Source organism: Hydra vulgaris, chromosome 03 (assembly GCF_038396675.1).
Source record: "Hydra vulgaris chromosome 03, alternate assembly HydraT2T_AEP".
Classification (NCBI taxonomy): domain Eukaryota; kingdom Metazoa; phylum Cnidaria; class Hydrozoa; order Anthoathecata; family Hydridae; genus Hydra; species Hydra vulgaris.
This window is the reverse complement of record NC_088922.1, coordinates 35,259,297-35,279,083: the sequence shown is the minus strand read 5'-3', so window position 1 is coordinate 35,279,083 and position 19,787 is coordinate 35,259,297. Positions and strand designations below refer to the sequence as shown.

Sequence of the window (19,787 nt, the reverse complement as noted above, 5' to 3'; positions counted from 1 at the left end):
TTTTGACTTTTCAAGTTCTGAATCGATCCCGGTCTGATTTTTCAAGGCTTCAAAGGCTGATTTCTAGACGGTGGTAGTGATTTCTGTGCCAATTATCTTTTATTCCGCCATTCAACATTATAAGGAAGGAATGAAATCCATAGCCAAAATTATGCTTTTGTCCGAAAATAGAGCAGGGAAAACAAAAGCATTTCTAGATAAGCCAGTCTCTGTTAATCTTCTGTCCGTTGAGAGAAGTTTCGTAAAAAACGGAGGCAGGAATTTTTTTGTTTATAAAATCTCTAGGATAAAGTGCCGGATTTTAAGGTGGTCCATTTAGTACGATTAGATCGCGTTCGACTTATAAATAAAGTTTCCTTATATATATATATATATATATATATATATATATATATATATATATATATATATATATATATATATATATATATATATATATATATATATATATATATATATATATATATATATTTAAGGCCATTAAAAAATCATTAGCCAGTGAGATAAGACTGCTAAATTGTTTTTATTACTTAACTTTTAATTACCGCATTTTTTCATATTCCATATAAAATTTTTACTACTTTTCCATCTTTATATAACAAAAAGTTGTAAACATTTTTTCTCAATGGACAGCAAGGGTACCGTGATCAAGCAATCACGCAATCACAAGCAATCACCCCCTTGTTGTCATTATTCTTCCGAACTGAAAGAGAACCAGAAAATATACTATAAAATGGAGTGCCGTTCACCTAAAAGAATAATAGATAATTTTTAATGAGAATTTTTAAGATATTGTTTGCGTTCAGTACATACCTGCAGCAGTCTATTTAAAATGAAGTGTATATACAATACTTACTTATTAAAATACAATGATATAAATTAGTGAAGTTGTATTGAGAAGTTATATATGAGCTGATTTAGTTGAAGGAAAGTATGCTACTACGCCGTTGTGACGATAGAGGAATTTCTCATTTCACACTAAAATTAACCTTTTAAATATATTGCAATAAAATATTCAGGAATGAAAAGGAGAATACGAGCTAAGCAAGGTTTTGAAAACTTATGATTTATTTATACAGATGTGTTGGATAAGTTACCATTTAAAAGTAATTACACCAATATATTCCATTGTGTAATTTATATTATTACCCCGAATATACATGATTAATTTAATTTTTTTAAATTCCTAAATACTATGTTTTTATTTATGAAAATTATTTTTCTAAAACAGTATTTTTTTTTTTTTACAAAACTAACAAGATTGTTATTATAATAATGTTTAGTAATGAATAATATGTTAAACAAAGGCTTTATAGTTGCATATTAAGCACAAAATGTTATTGTGCTTAATATGCACAATAACATTTTGTGTTTATTTTAAAATAAAGCGTTTATTTTAAAATCATTAATACAAAGTTTATACAAATTTACGGAGATGACATTTTTTTATTAAGGTTTGCCCCACCTTATTTTTTCCCTAAAATCGCCCATGTTTTGTACAATGTGTTTTTATTTGAGTATGCCTTGAATTGTATATAATTTTGGTAACAGTCTTATATTAAGTAGTATAACTTATAAAAATAGTCTATTTACTACATCAACTTTTTAGATTTTAAACAAATATGTTTATAGAGTAACATACTGCATAAACATAATAACCAGAGCTAAACAAATTTTTTTCTAATTTGTTTTTATTGCCAAAATCTTAAAACACATATATTGTGTTATTCAATTTTGAAGAGGAAATTTTTAAAAAGATTAAAAAAAAAACACCAATAGCAAAATCTAATGTTTTTAAATAAAACAACTGGGTTTATAAAATTTAGTAAACATTTGGGGGAGGAAAAGGGTATGACGATATTTTATATACTTATTTAGCTACCTAATGAAAAATTTTCTACACTAAATAAAGACTTAAATATTTTAATTATCTTGTTTAGTATAGTACATCCTAATGCTTAATTTATATAATTACATAGATCAATTACAATCTCTATTCAATATAATTCAAAAATATAAAATTTTAAAAGTAATGCCATGTAATAAATTTTTGTAATATAAATAAAAATCATGTAATATATCTTTTTTTTTCTTCAAGAAGTCAAAAGGCAGTCACCAATTGGAAATAAAGATGGATTGTCTCGAATTCCACGGTTTAATCGTCGTGGATCTGAAAATATTGAAGTTTCAAGGTTTATGACAAGTAATAACTTTGATTTACCTTCTACAACATGTAATCAAATAGAAGCAGATCCTCGTAATTTTCGACATAAGTTTAAGCGACATAGTATATTTGAGGAAAATATCCCACAAAATTCTGGAAATATCAACTCTTTTTCTCCAAGTAACCTTCCTTTGTCTGATAGTAAAGGTTTTCTTAGATGCTCAGGTATGTTTTGATTTAGAAGAAAATTTGAATGATTTATTATATTTTGTTTTAGTATTTCATCTTATTTTTGATGTTAGTTAATTTATTTTTGATATTAGTTAATAAGAATAATATTAATTTTTTTTTACTTTGGTGGACAATTTTATAAAATACATTTAATGCACTTTACACACACATTCCATACTTAATACTCTAGCTGTTGTGAAGCGTAACAAATCTTTTACTGAAGGAGACAGGTCAACAACAAAGAAACAAAAAAACGCTAAAGAAAATGTGGTAACTAGAAACCCAATGGCAAATGTTTTAGATGATGAGTTATCAGATTTGTCACAAAGAACTACATTAATGTCACCAAGACCTAGTTTAAGTAGTAAGCTGTCGCGAACAAAATCTTTCTCTACAATAGATATGGCTAAAAAAGAAGGGGTTTACAACAGTAGTTCTACAGTTACTTATACCAATTTAAATAGTAATTTTTTAAATATATTTCAAAATAATTTTATTGTGCTTTCAGAGTTATAGTTGTGTTTATAAAGCTCATCTTAATTTTTTTGTTTTATCTATTTTTTTAAATAAATTTTTTGAGGGGTTTGTTACACAGTTTTTGTTTTTTGTTGTTGTTTTTGATATTTAATTTAATTAAATATCACAAATTGGGCTTTAAATTTTATTTTTATGTTTACTTGTTATATTTTGCTTTGGTATTATTTGTTTTATCTAAATTATTGCATATTTAATAGTCTCATCAGCAATTCCCTTGAGTAGTTTATCAAGAACGAAATCTTTTTCTTCATTGGATCCACAACAAAATGATGGTATACTTAGTGCGCGTCTCACTACTCATACCCGAGCTGTCAAAGGTTTGTTATTTGCTCTTACAAGAACTTATGTCCGAGATTTTCAGCTTCTTTTATTATAATGTGAATATTCCAGAGATGGATATTTTAAGATAAAAATAGATAAAAATGTAAGCGCATGTCTATGCACTACATTCTTATTTATTTTATTTTTTTATTTTAGTCACAACTACTTACTCATAAACATAAACATTTTTAATTACTTATTTTTATGTAAATTATGTTCACCTAAAGTTACAATATATATAATACTGCAAATATCTGCTATATAAAAATACTGCTAATATTTGTTTAGTACTGTAAATATCTGCTATATACTGCTATATAAAAATACAGTTAAAAAAAACAAAGAGTACAAAGAGTATTAATTTAAAACAAATGATTTTACGAAGACCAATAGAGTTCTAGTAATTGGCTCTATCAATATTGCTTTAATATTTTTAAATCATTATAAAAAGTACAAATGTATTTTATATAATTGTATGTATGTATGTATCTATATATGTATATATACACACACATATATACATACAAGCACACACACATATATTCATATATATATTTATCTACTTTATTATATATATATATATATATATATATATATATATATATATATATATATATATATATATATATATATATATATATATATATATATATATATATATATATATATATGTATATATATATATATATATAAATATATATATATATATGTATATATATATTGTTATTACTATTATTATTATTACTACTAATATTATTGTTGTTGTTATTGTTGCTGTTGTTGTTATTGTTATTATTATAAATATCATTTAATAGAATTATTATCTTTGGTAGTGTTAAAACAACTTTTGTTACATGCCCCAGGTATAAAACTTTTACCTTGATAGCTTTGAAAAAAGGAGTTATCTTAATTATATAAATTTTAAAGTTTTTTTCTATACATAACTAAATAATAAAAGGAAATTTTTTACGTTAAGTATCAAATCTAAGTTAATCTTTTTCAAAAATTTATAAAAAATTTCATAAAAAGTTATTACTGATCCCATATTATATATAATGTGGTGTAAATCCATATCTAATTTAATCTAAAGTTTAATAAGCCAAAGGGGCTTAAGTATCATTTATAAAATCTAATAAGTTTTATTTCATGAAAGGGTTTATTATTTTTGATTTTATTTGCTCAAAATTTTCTTTTAAACATTAATACAATAGGAATAGAACAATAGAAATTAATGTTCTTTTTTTTCATTACCAAGTGTGATTCATTGGTTTTTGTTTATATTTTTACAACCATTGTTCATTCATAAATGGTTAACCCTATATAAAAAAGTATATTATATAGTTATTTTATATATATATATATATATATATATATATATATATATATATATATATATATATATATATATATATATATATATATATATATATTATATATACACACACACTCACACACATACACACACACATTAATCCTATATAAAAAAGTATATTATATAATTATTTTATATATGTATATATATATATATATATATATATATATATATATATATATATATATATATATATATATATATATATATATATATATATACTTCAAAAAAATTAGTTTCAAATATTGTACAATAAAGTTCGTGTTTCGTTTTTAAGTTGGCTCATTCCTTTTTGATTAAAGCTTATCAGCATTGTTTCAAAACATAATGTATTAAATGAACTAATTTTATTGCTAGGTTAGTAAATACAAAGCATTATGTGACAGGAAATGGTTGATTTATAAAAATCATAGACTTGATCTGATATAGTATTAATAAATATAAATTCATTAAAAAAAAGTAGTTGAAGAATTTTTAAAAAACTGTTATTCATTAGTGTTTTTAATATTATGATATTTTAATATTTTGTCTTGAGTTAATTTTTTAAAATTATATTTTTATTAATGTTTTTAAGTAATAAGAGTAGTTTTTAAACAGATGCTTAATAGCACTATTGGATTATAGTAAATGAACAATTTATTATACTTGTATTGCATGGAAAAAGCAATTAATATTAAAACAATTTTGAAATCAAATTATCAAATTAAAAATTGTTTGTCACCATCTGCTTTTTTGTTAGTTAATCTTTTGAAAATTAGGAGAACTTTTTTTTTTTTTAACAATCCAAATAAAGAATAGTTAAAGAAGCAGCTGCTTCAAGAAATTTTACACTTGTAATGGAAAACAGCAGGCTGGTAGAAAACACAAAAAAATCTTTGTTTGGTAAAAAACCATTGTATGTACGTAAGACAAGGTTAAATAAACTGCAAGAAGCTAATGGCCAAGAAATTTCTACTAAGACAACAGAAGATTATTTAGAATCTTGCTCCAGATTAAATGTAGAAAAATCCAACCTTTCCGTAAATATTGAAAAGCAAGCAAGAAGCTCAAGTGTTGAAAAAACAATCAGGTGCCCAAGCAGCGAAAACAAAGCATTTAATAAAAATAGTTTTTTGGAAAAGCCTAACAAGAGAAATAGTTTTATTGAAAAAAACAATAAGTCAAACAGAACAAGTGGGGGGAAAAGCATGTCTCCTTTTATAAAGCAGATTTTTGCTCATTCTCTAAGTAAGAAAGGTGAGTAATGTTTAAGACAATTTAATCATATAATGAATATGTGTTATCATATATGTGTTATTAATTTTTGAAAAATATTTAAAAATAAATTTATATAAGTATTTATAACACATCACCTTAAATAATTTCATTTATATAATAATCATTTTTTAAAAGCTGTAGATTTATTTTTTTAAATATTTTTCTTAAGCAAACTCTTTTGTTTTAATAAGAATTATTTTGGAGACTTTTTAGTTCAATTCATTTTGTTTAAACTCATTTTAACAGTTTTATTAAATTATTTATTAGTCTCTGTTTTTCATTTATTGTAATAGGATGAATAATTCATGTTTTCAGATTTTGCAGTTTTTGTTTTAAATTTTGGTAAACCACTGGTTAAAATAATTACTTCATGAAATGTGAAATTGTAGAAAACAAAACTAAATTTATTGGAAATTAAAATTTAAAAAAGTCAAATTTAAAAAGAATGCATTTGGGTAGAATAAATTATTTGTTTTTTAACTTGATTTTAATTTAAAAAAATTAGGAAGGAATTTTTTTATTTACAATATAAACAATCCTACCTTTTTTATTGCTTTTAAAACATGATTTATTTCATTCTTTTTTATAACCTTTACTTTTAAAGTTTAATGCCTAAAGTGATTCTAGAGATCTCTTTGCAAAAAAAAAAAAAAAAAAAAATAACAACAACAAAAGACCATTCAAAAATATTTTTTTTAATTGCATGCAATATGTGTACAGTTTGCATTAAAAAATACATGAAAATATAAAATCTATATTTAATTCATATGAGGAAAATTATTCAGCATTTTTATATATATATAAAAAAAAAGCAAAGGATGATGTGTTTTTGTGTTGATTTTACTGTTTAAAAATTATATTTTAAAAATAACTTTCAATATGTATATATATATATATATATATATATATATATATATATATATATATATATATATATATATATATATGTATATATATATATATATATATATATATATATATATATATATATATATATATATATATATATATATATATATATATATATATATATATATATATATATATATGGGCAGTTTTATGTGAAAACATCCAAGTTTGTTATAAAATGCAACCTTTAAACTCAGGTTTTGCTGATTTTTACACCACTCAAAGATTTTAATAAGTTATGAACATTCCCAAAATTTTATCATCTTATTCCAAGCAGTTACTAAGGTATGACTATTAAAACTTTGTTTCGAACCAAAAATCTGCTATTTTAAAAAATGGTTTTGGTCTTTGTTTCTATTCTGTGTGCAATGGAAAGCTGAAAATATGTACATTTACATATTTTGAGGCAAGGAATCCAATAAAACAACTTAAAATATTTAAAAATAAACATAACATCTGTAATTTTGACCTTTATTGCAATTTTACTTGGTCAAGTTTAATTACAAAAATGCTAGTGTAGATTGTTTTTTTTTTTTTTTAAGTTGTTGTCCTGAATAGTTTAGTTAAAGTTGTTACAAAGAAAAGAAAAGTGCTCTCTTCTTAAACAGAAGAAAAAAAAGGTCAAATATACTTAAATTTGTTACTCATAAAACAGGAATTATGAAAAATCAAAGGAAAAATAAGGTGGTACTCTTAAGTGCTTACATAGAAACTATATCTCAAATCTCAAAAAAAAAATTTCAGTTATTATTTTTTAAATTTTTAGACCGGTTTAGGTCTTAAAAATTAGAAAATATAAATTCACTTATAGGAAGAAAAAAAAAATTCCCACTCACCTGTTTGTAGCAGGTTTCAACCCCCTAACCCCCTCTCCCCTCTTCTTCTTTTCCTATCTCTCCCATTTATTATGTATATATATATATATATATATATATATATATATATATATATATATATATATATATATATATATATATATATATATATATATATATATATATATATATATATATATATATAAATTTATGTATATCCTGCCTTGCATGTATATTCGCCTTTACATTTACAATGTATCCCACCTTTGCAGTGAGAAGAGGTGTTTTATTTAATTATTGTAAGCAAGTTAGTTAAAATTAAAACTAGAAAAAAGTTTAGTTAACTTAAAGTTATTGTTTATATTTAATCATGGTAAATTTTCAGACAACAGAATTCAATAATTTTAAAGCAGAGCAAGAAAAATAATCGGTGCATTAAACAAGTCGATTGAAGAGCTAGAGATTAGCAACTTAAAGTTGTTAGAAAGGATTAGAGTTTTAGAAAATGTTAAATCTACTAGTAAATCAACCTTAATATCTTGGGCAAGCGTTGTTAGTGGAAATGCATCAGTAAAAAAGTCAGAGGAACAATTAGATATTATGAATGTTGTTGCTGCCAAAACAAAATAAAGAATGAAACAAGAAAATAATGTTATAATTTTTGGAATTAATTCATCAAAAGATTTAGATACAGCAAATGCTAAAGAGCAAGACAGAAAATCGATTGTTGATGTATTTAAATCAATAAACGCAACGATTGAAGCTAAACAAGTTATAAAACTCAAAACAAAAACTGATAAAGTACCACCGTTTGTTGTTATCCTTAACAATAAAAACAAATGGAACTCTATTTTAAAAGCTGCAAAAAACTATTCAAGCAAGTTAAGCAATGTTTTTATCAACCCTAATTAAACTGAGGCTGAAAGATATAATGCTAAATTATTAAGAAATCAGTGCAAAAAACAAAATTTAGAAAATTTACAACCATTGGTATACTATGAAAATTTACAACCATTGGTATATTATGGTATACGTAATGATAAAATTGTTAAAATTGTTAGATAGCAATCACTTATAAATAACTGGAGATCAAAACTAATTAATTACGAGTCATTAACTTTTATGAAATATAAAAATGTGTACAATAATGGTAGAATTTCACCAGAAAATAGCTCAATTAATCAAGACAAAAAAGTAATATCTAGTTTATTAAAGGTTACAAATAATCTAGAGTTGATAATATGGTATACAAACGCAACATCTCTTGATAATAAAACTGACGAGTTAAGATTTGTGGCACATATTTATAAACCAAATATAATCTGTGTCGCAGAAATTTGGTTTACTGTTGGATCAGATGTTAACATGATCAATTTTAACATTTTTAGAAAAGATAAGCTGAAACATGGAGGTGGAGTTTGTATTTACGCAAAGAGCAACATAAATTCGATAGAAGTTTCTATTAAGCAACTAAATTGTAGTGATATTGAACAGATATGGACTTGTTTATGTTTTGGTAATCAAAATGTTGTAATTGGATGTATATATCAACCACCATTAGCAACTCAGGATTATAACAATATTTTTCTGGAATACATAGTTTCTTCTAAATTGAGAAGTTTTACGATCAATAGATCAATTCTAAATTGATCTATTGATTGTAAAATGTTTAGTAATTTAATTATTACCGGTGATTTCAACTATAACACTATTGATTGGTCCGAAGTTAATTTTCCATTCTCTCCTACTGAGAGTGATTCTCAAGCTAATAAATTTATAGAGTGTCTTGAAAATTGCTTCTTATATCAATGTGAGTGATCCAACTTACCAAAAAGCAAACTTTGAATCAAAAAATATTTTTGGATTTTCTAATTACTAATGATAAAGAAAAAGTTTGTTCTGTTGTTCACTCAACCCCTTTAGGTAATTCAAAACAAGGTCATCATTTATTAAAATGCAAGTATATACTAAAAGAATCTAGAGTGGGTAATGAACTTAAGAAGCCTATACAATTGTAAAGTCATTAAGGTAATTAGAAGTTATTTCAAAGTATATTGACAGCGTTGATTGGGTTAAGGAATTTAACAACAAATTAATCAATGAACAGTATGAGTTGTTTCTGTTTCATTACAATTATGTGTCACAAGAATATATTCCAGTAATTAAAAACTCAAAAACTAAAATTAAAAAAAAAGTGGATGACTTCTGCTCTAAAATCAAAAATTAAGTTAAAAAAGAAAATGTGGCTTTTAAATAAATCAACAAATTGGGAACATGAATCAAATAAAACTCAATATAATCATTTAAAGATTGAAATCAGAAATGAAATAAAGGAAAACATTAAGTCATTTGAGAGGGAGATTGTTAATAATTGTAAAATAAATCTGAAGTTACTTTACATATATTAATGTGAAAAAATCAGTTAAAAACCAAATTACATCGATTGAGAACAGTGACAAAAAAATTGTCACTGATTAAATGGTTATTGCTGAAGAATTTAATAAACATTTCCATTCTGTATATGTAGAAAATAAAGATGCAAACAAAAATATTGATAACTGTCAATTAAACACGATATTAGAAGCTGTTGAGATAACACAAAATGATCTAGAATGAAGATTAAAGGCTCTTAATATATCAAAATCAGTTAGAGTTGATTTGGTACATCCTTTTGTTCTAAAACAATGCAGTTCATCAATATCAATATCATATCCTCTTTATTCAATATTTAAAAAATCTGCAGAATAATTGCTGAAAGAATAATTGCTGATAATATAATTAAACATTTAATAACAAACAAGCTATTAGCAAAGGAACGGCATGGCTTTCTGAAAGATAAGAGCTGCACAACAAATTTACTAGAGTTTCTTGACACCTTAACAAGCACATTATTAAATGGTATTCCAATTGACGTTTTGTATACCGGCTTTCGAAAAGCATTCAACAGACTATCACACATAAAATTATGTACTAAGGTTTATGCTTCTGTTATTGTTGGTATGCCTCTTCAATGGATTGAATCATTCTTATTGAATAGGAAACAACAAGTAGTGGTCGGAAAATGCAAGGCAAGTTGGGTTGATGTGTTAAGTGGAGTACCACAGGGTTCTGTATTTGGCCTTTTCTTGATATTCATAAACAGTTTACCAAGCATACTTCCTAATAAATGTTGTTTGTATGCACATGACAATAAAATAATCGCTCCTATTTATGTCGAGGTTGATTCAAAATCATTTCAAAATGACGTAAAAAAACTTGATGAATGATCTGTTGAATGGAAACTGGGTTTGAATTTTGAGAAATGTAAAATAATGCATTTTGGTCCAAGTAACAAAAGATATTCTTATTTCATGAAAAATGATGGTGAACTAAAAGAAATTGAAAAATCTACTCTCAAAAAGGAGTTAGGTATTTATATATCTAAGGATTTGAAATGGGAAAGACAAGTAAGGATTGCTGCCAGTAAAGCAAACAATATACTTGCAATATTAAATAATACTTTTAGGTATAAAGATTAACACCTCATGAAAATGCTTTATTGCACGTATGTTAGACCTCATTTGGAGTTTGCGGTTCAAGCTTGGATGCCCTATTATAAAAAAGATATCAAAGAACTTGAAAAAGTTCAAAGAAGTGCAACTAAATTGGTACCAGAATTAAGATATCTGGCATATAATCAAAAACTAAAAATACTAGATTTAACAACTTTAGAGGTTCAAAGACTAAGAGGTGACCTTATACAACAATATAAATTATATTAAGGTTTTGCATCTATTGATATGAAGAAAGTCCAGGTACAAATGCATTCAATACACCAGGTCCAGCATCCAATATTAGAGGTTATAAACACCGTGTTAAATCAGAGTTTGTTAAAAATTGTATAAGTAGACAACACTTGTTTACAAACAGGGTTGTCTTTGGATGGAATAATTTACTGGAATTGGCAGTGGAGTCTACATCAATCAAAGAGTTTAAATCCAGACTTAAACTGATTGACTTGCAGATAATATTGAACAAGAAAAACAGGTTGCAGCTAAATTATTAGACAACTATTGTGTTGGCTGTCATAGATATTGCCTGGCGCTCTATCTCAACAGCATTTGAATTATTATTATTACATTTGGATAAAAATTCCCACGTGAGAGTAACTTGATATTAATTAAACTGAAACAACTTTGACCATATTGAATTGCTCCTTTAGTTGTTGCTGACTTGCTGACTCCTTTAGTTGTTGCTGATTTACTTCTGTTTTCTTGAGAATTTAGTAAAATTTGATTCTTAATTTTAAAAAATTAATTAAAATTTTACAGGGGATGAGTTGAATTATAAAAATGCAGATGTATAGACATTTATATATTTTTTTAAAGTTATCTTGAATAGTTTAGTTAAAGTTATAACAATGAATTGGATTGTGGTCTTTTCTAAAACAGAAATAAAAAAACATTGTCAAATGTACATCATCAGTAGATAAATTTAATGAGGAAATTTAGAATCATAATCTGACTTTTTTATTAAATGTTTCTAAATACTTTATTAAATATGTGCCACAACATGTTATGAAGCATTTATTATTTTATTTGGCATTTAATAGTTTATAAAATTGCGCCTAAAAGATAATTCATAGTCAGAATGTAATAATTATTAGAATATCATAACAGATATAAACAATCTACCTTTGTTTTTTTTACCTAAAAAACTTTTAAAGTAAATAGTTATCACAGCAATAGGCAAGGGACTTCGAGTGAGGCAACATAGTGCAATAGTGGTAAGAATTGATCAGGAGGTAATGTTTCTAATTTTGTGCTTTTTCAATTGTATTTAGAGTTATGGAGGAAGTTTTAAATAAAGAAAGAGAAATGATTATAAAACATATTGGTCACTTGCACTAAAAATTTAGCCTAGTAAACTTGTTAAACTCTTTCAATCAATAGACCAATCAAGTTTTTGGCCCAAAATAATAAATGAGGGGAGGTTGGAAAGGAAGGGGGAGAGGGATAAAGGAGGTATTAATAAACAGGAGGGTAGCAATCTTTTATTTTTATAAGTGAGTTTATATTTTCTAATTTTAAAGACCTAAACCTGTCTCAAAAATTAGAAAATAATAACTGAAAATTATTTTTTTTTAGTTTTGAGATACAGTTTCTTTGCTCATAGCAAGTAAAATCAGGGGTGCGAAGTCCCAAAAGCACTCTGGCTTTAAATTTCCATTTTTTCCTGGTGTTTTGTGTCCAGAAATATTTTGGTTGACTTATGATCTGCAAAAAGAAACAAATTCATAAGACTTACCTATGAATTTTTAAAAACCAATTGTTTTTAAGCCCAGAGTCCCGGAGTCCTTGCCACCATTATACCTAAGGACTCCGGGTTCAAAAACTAAAAGTTTTAATTTTTTTCCCATTAGTAGTCCATAAGATTTTTTATATATTTTAGAGCTCCTTTCTACTAAAAATAGGAATAATTAATCTTTTTGTGACTTTTAAACCAGAGTCCTTTTTGGGACTCCTCATCCCTGAGTAAAATTTAATCTAAGGATGGGTATGAAAATTTTCCGTAAAGTATTAAACATCAACCTATATGCATTAATCACTTAAGAGTACCACCTTATTTTTCCTTTGATTTTTCATAATTCTTGTTTTATAAGTAACCAATTTAAGTAGATTCGACCTTGTTTTTTTTTTCTGTTCAAGAAAAGACCACCCTCCAATTCTTTGTAACAACTTTTACTAAACTATTCAGAACAACATCTTAAAAAAAACGATTGCTGTCCCATCCCAAACCCTCTGTTGATGTAATGATGCTCCTTTGTGGTAGCAGGCTGTAAGATAGTCGATGTATATGCTGAAGCCCCTGACAGCAGGTTATTTGGCGTCAGACAAATTGTCTGACGCCAAATAACCTGCTGTCAGGGGCTTCAGCATATACATCGACTATCATATTTACACATAATTTAAAATGAACTATTATCTTTAGATCCTGGTAGAGTACAAGTGTTTGTTCGTATTCGACCTATAAATGAAAATGAAGACATAGGCAAACATCCAGTTGCTGTTTCTATTGAGGATGAAGAATGTACACAGGTATGTTTCACTTTAAACAGTGATTTACTTTTATGATGCAGATTTAAAAATAAAATAAAATTGTTTCAGCTAAAATGCTTTGATGGCAAAAATGACAGGTGTTATCAGTTTGATGGTGTGCTTTCAGAAAGTTCTGATAACAGAGAAACTTTTAAGCAAGTTGCAGAACCTCTTGTATATTCTGCCTTGTCAGGTTTCAATGGTATTCTAATGTGCTATGGACAGACAGGAACAGGTATTAATTAAACAAATGTTTATACAAGTATTAAAAAAAGTAATTTACAAATGTTTATGGTTTGTTTAACACTTTGTATATTGTTTGTATGTTTTTTACCTTAATTAAGTGTCATTTATTAAATTATTACTTTGACAATTTTTTCATTGAAGTTAAACTATTAACTCCTAGGTAAAACACACTCTCTTATGTCAAATGATGGAATGACAGTTCGAATTGTATACAAGTGCTTTAAAGTTATCAATTTTGACAAAAAGCATAAATATACTGTAAGAAATATATATACATTTTTAAAGTCTTCAGTATTTTGTTATAAAATATTAAAGCCAACAATGCAATTTGAAAGAAGCATAAAAATGTTTAAATAAATACAAATATAATAACCATGTATAAAAAATTAGAAAAATTTTTTTTTTTTAAAATAAGAGTTTATCATTTTATTGTTTCCTGTGTTATTACTTTTGTTGTGATTCACTTCTTTATCCCAGTTTGATTTAAAGTTATTTTTTTTTGATAAAGCATTATATTTATACTATAATACTTTGGTTTTTTACTTGTTTTTTACAGATTACATTATTTAAATTGTTTGTGTATTCATATTATTTTTAGGTGATGTGCTCATACCTTCAAATTTATCAAGATAAAATTTTTGATTTATTAAATGAAACTAGAACTATTGAACTTTCTTTAAGGGAACACCCAAAAACAGGTATTCTTTATAATTATTTTACACTAGTTTTTAGATAGGAATTAATTATCTTTGTAAATAATTGCTTAACATTAATGATTTTTTTCTTTTAGTAATTGATGCAAATAATCATCATTTTTAATAAAAAAAAACAAAAAAAAAACAAAAAATTATTAATGACTTATTTATAATTATTTTTATGAATAGTTTTTGTTTTATGACTAATTTTAGCCAATAATAAAAAAAATTAGAATAATTGTTATTCAAGAAAAGACTTCTATTCCCTTTCAAAAAAATGCAGGGAACTATATATTAAATTTTCTCAAATCAGCTGTAGTTTCTATCAATTGTTTTTAAGATTTTCTCAAATAAAAAATAATGTTTCTCAAATAAGCTGAGGTTTTTACCCAATGTTCTTTATATTATTTTAATTCAAAATACAAACTAAAAAAAATTGTAAAATTTATCAGTTTATTAAAATTTAATTGTTTTTTAAAAAAAATTTGGTGCAAAAGTTTAGAAAACTAAATTTTTATTAATATTTATTTCAAAAAAGCTGAAATTTTTACAAAAACTTACAAAATTACAATTTTTTAAAATAGCATTAACTTTGATTCATCAGAAAAAAGGACTTTTAACCAGTCAATTAACTGTCCAACTAAGATGATCTTTCACAAATTTTATTCTGGCTTTTAAATTTCTTGCAGTATGAGTGGTTTTTTAACTGGATAGTAGCCATGTCTTCCAGTTACAGATCAAACCCATGAATTTGAGATTTAGACTTACTTTAGTTAATAGACTTTCACTCTAAAAACTGCGTTTAGCTTTTAAACACTTTTTTGACGTTTCTAAACACGAGTTTTGCATTGATTTCCTAAATATGTTTAGAAAAGAAATGTTTAGGTTAGGGTTATATGTGCTTAAAATCTTAACGCTTTTCTAAACACTTTTCTAAACACGTTTTTTGCATCGCATTTTTAAACACGTTTAGATGCTAAAAGTGCTTAGCGGTTAAACATGTTTAGATGTTTGGTGTGTAACAATCGAAGAATGAAACTAGTTAAGAAATATATTCATTTCATTAATTTATGATTTACAAGCAAATAAAAAGAAACTAACAACTAAATAAAAATTAACTTCTAATTGAATCAAGATATTTCTTCTCAATGACAGCCATTTTGGTACTCTTGAAATTGCTTTTTCCTTTTGAATTATTTGATAAATATAATTGAAAAAATGTATCTTTTCGGAAAAGACAGGTTCCAAACATAATAAACAGCCAATAAATCTGTAATTAGTTCAGAAATGGACTTTATTCCGCATGCGATATGAATACCGTCTGCTAAAATATATCCTTGACTCTTGTTTTTTGTTCCTTCAACAATCACAATTTTTTTTCTCCACAATGTATTAAAGCAAATATATTGTGTATTCCTTGTAGGAACATAAAAATTTTATAATAATACATGAAACTTACATCCACAAATGATATTGCAGGTGCAAGTTTCTTGCCTTTGCCATTTAAATCCATAGCACTTTGCAACTTCATTAACAACTCAATGTTAATCTCGCATGATTTATTATCATCATTGCTATCTTTTTTGCAATTCTTTGTGAAGAAACATTTAAAAAAAAAATCCATTTGAAGAAACGATACACACAAACAACAATAAAAAAGTATTTTATTTAATACACATTTCATATTTTAAATATTTAACAACCTTTATTAGAAAAACCTATGGGCTCTATTTTTACATTTACAAACTTACAAGCATGTTATGGATTATGATTTTAAATATTACAAGAATTATCATCTTCTAAAGAGGTCATAATCCATATAAAGCTATATAAAGTTGTACACAAAGTAATTATACTTTTGATTAACTTACTGGAAACATTATTGGAAGTAGTTTACTCATCAACTCAGCGAATATTCCCTCTGCATCTTTAAATTTATAAATTGTGTCAAATTCAGTTCTTATCTGAAGTTTGAATGTAAGCATACCATTTTATATCAGATATTTTTGTTTTATTACAAACAAACAAAAAAGTTGGTGGGATACCAACAATAACAAGGTTTTTCACTTACAAATTTTTCGCAGCAAAGGAAATTGTTCTACTATCCTCATAACTGAACTGTTGCCTATAATATCCAGTTCTTCTCTTCTACTAGAGTAAGACATTCTAAATGTTTTTTTGATCAAGACACAATCCCGTTTCTCCTCTGGTTTTTTCAACTCTTCACTAATAATCTTTGTGCAGTCAACTATGAATACTCCAGTTTCTAACGGGTGATGCGGAAGTTATCGGACAAATCCTAATTTTATTATTTGAGCATAATAATTAGTTTTTGTGGTTTTATGCGTAGGCATAAACGTTCTATAAAATATAAACTTTATTATTTGATACACAATTATTTAAAATGAGGTTCAATGCAGCTGAACGAGAATCTTTTCGAAAGCGACTAAAAACGTTTTTTGTAAATAAACCTAATATTAAAAAAAAAAAATCGTAAATCATTTTGAAAAGGAAGGATTTGCTCGATGTACAATATATGATAACCTAAAAAGACTTGAAACTGTTCAATCGTTTTCTGATAGGAAGCACCCTGGTCGTTCGACATCCTGGACTAGATAAAAGAAAGCCGAATTAACGAGACTTGTCAACAATCGAAAAGGGGTCAGTCAGAGAAAAATAGGTATTAAATTTGGTGTAAATCAATCGACAATTGGTCGTCAGTTAAAAAAAATGAATATTAAATATAGAAAATGTGAAAAGACTCCAAAATACACTATAGAACAACAAATAAAGGCAAAGAAAAGAAGCAGGAAACTAGTTAACCAACTCTATAACACAAAATCGCTTCTAGTCATCGATGACGAAAAATACTTTTGTTTTGCAGGGGACAACATGCCTGGAAATTCTGGATACTACACAAACAACAAAAAGACATGCCCAGAAAGTGTTCGTTTTATAGGAAAAGAGAAATTTCCAAAAAAAATTATTAATGTGGATAGCCATATCTGACCATGGTATGTCCGAGCCATTGTTTCGCACTTCCAAGGCTGTAGCGATCAATTCATCAATCTATATTAATGAATGTTTAGAAAAACGACTTCTTCCATGTATATATTTATATATAACTCCTAACTGGTTGTCAGAAAGTTTTTCTGTATTTTGTTGACAAAAAATAAAAATTAAAATGCAAGACTGGAATTTTTTTTTTTATTACTTGATAGACTGTCTGCCCCAACCAAACCCTCAGTCGATGTAGCAGCACTCCGTTGCGAGCCAGGCTATTTGTCAGTCCATGTAGCAGCACTCCGTTGCGAGTCAGGCTATTTGTCAGTCGATGTAGCAACACTTTGTTGCGACTCAGGATATAAGATAATCAATGTAGCAACACTCCATGCAAAAAAAATAAAAAAAGTAAAAAAGTAAAAAAAAATAAAAATGAAAACATTTTATTAACAAAAATATATATATATAAAAACATTGTTTATGTTATTAAAAGTATCCAGAATGTTTTTAAAAACATTCAATTAAATTTGCGTTTTTGCGGTTTTTTTAAAAAACGATTAATTTGTAATTAAATTATTGCTTTTAACTTTCTGACAACATGGAAATGTTGGACAAAAGTCAAAAGTAATTAAAAGTGACGTATTCGTTGACAAAAGAATCATTTTTTAACTTCCGTACTCCCAAATGCAATTTTATAATTTTTATATCAATTTTAATACAATTTTACATCATCAAATGTATCATTTTCCTTAAAGAAATTTTTTTCTTTATCCATCTATAATATACAAAACTAAATTAAGCAAAATAAAAAATTAACATTTTAGCAATTCAAAATTCAAGACATACGTGTCTTATAATCTCTATAATATATCAGACATACGTATATGTGACATATACGTTTGATATATTATATTATGTCTGATATATCATGGAAATGATATATCATATTATGTCTGATATATCATAAAAATATATTTAAAAAATAGTTTTAAATATATTTTCATGATATATCAGCCGCCGTAAAAAATATATGTGTTAGGGGCCATTCAGATAAACGCAAAAATCTCTAGATTTCGATCCCTTTCCCCCCTGTTGTACCACTTACATTTTAAACCCTGTTCTCTCCCCTACACACAGATTAATGCATACATACGAATAGAGGTCATATCCGCCTTCTCTTCCAACTTTAGTTACTATCATAATGTCTATAGACAAAATTAATACCAAAAACAATTTTGAGAAATAAAACCCTAAACTTGAAGAATTTCCGATATAGCTAGGCAATAGATCAATCATATAGCCAGATTTTGGTGATACGAAATGTTAAACTTTGAAACGTTACATTTTTCACAAACGTAATTACTTTTTCTCTTTTGCGCTGTTCAACCTTTATAACCTTAACAGGCCATGAACGTAAACGACATTTACCTTTTATTAATGGGCAAGTGAACGAGGACTGCCATCTCAATTTTTTGCATTTGCGTACAAACATTTGTTGCCCCTCCCCCAAAATAAACAAACAAAAAAAACAACCCAGTCGTACACAAATTACTTAACTTGAGACACCTCCTCCCTCCTCAGTGGGTACGTAATATATGGATGGCCTCTTATCTGTTACAAAAATATTTTATATAAACTAATTATTTCTAAACATGTTAGGTTTCTGAACACAAATTTAGTTAAGAAATATTTTTTTTTAATTTATGTTTAAAAACGCATTAAGAAAATAAACACACAAACTAAGAAAAAAGGTAAAAATTAAACACAATTACAACGTTTGCGTTTATTTAGTGTTTAAAATCTAAATGTTGTTTTTAGAGTGTTGTTAAATATTTCTTAAAAGTCTCTGGAATTTACATCTGAGAAAAGATACATGATTTAGTAAAATAAGACTAATGGATCTTATCATCAGGCGGTACCTTTTTACATTAACTTTTTGTAATAATAAAAAGATATTTGTTCTCAAGAAAGATGTTCTTGTAAAAAAATGATTACAGTTTAACATAGCAACTGCACAATAAAGTGAAAAGCCTAGAATAAAATGAGGCTTGATTTAAAGCTAAAGAAAAGGAATAAAAGCTTCCATACCTGCTTGTATCCAGTAGGTTAAGTAAGAGGTGCAGTTATGCATACATAATATGGTTGTATATGAATATAAAC

The 19,787-nt window shown here is 26.0% G+C and overlaps 1 protein-coding gene across 14 annotated transcripts in view; it reads left to right on the top strand.

Moving 5' to 3' along the window:
- LOC100200897 (uncharacterized) overlaps nt 1-19,787 on the top strand; it is a 100,246-nt gene that overhangs the window by 55,153 nt on the left and 25,306 nt on the right. For 2 of the 14 annotated variants that reach the window (XM_065793030.1, XM_065793021.1), the window contains exons 1-8: nt 623-1,049; nt 2,099-2,389; nt 2,586-2,858; nt 3,130-3,249; nt 13,577-13,683; nt 13,753-13,918; nt 14,090-14,187; nt 14,528-14,627. In XM_065793030.1, coding sequence (XP_065649102.1) covers nt 1,022-1,049; nt 2,099-2,389; nt 2,586-2,858; nt 3,130-3,249; nt 13,577-13,683; nt 13,753-13,918; nt 14,090-14,187; nt 14,528-14,627 — 1,183 coding nt within the window. In that variant the 5' untranslated portion in view covers nt 623-1,021. Of the gene's footprint in view, nt 1-622; nt 1,107-2,098; nt 2,390-2,585; nt 2,859-3,129; nt 3,250-5,067; nt 5,862-13,576; nt 13,684-13,752; nt 13,919-14,089; nt 14,188-14,527; nt 14,628-19,787 lie in introns of those variants that run through there. The other 12 variants (XM_065793031.1, XM_065793022.1, XM_065793029.1 and 9 more) reach the window with 9 other exon arrangements.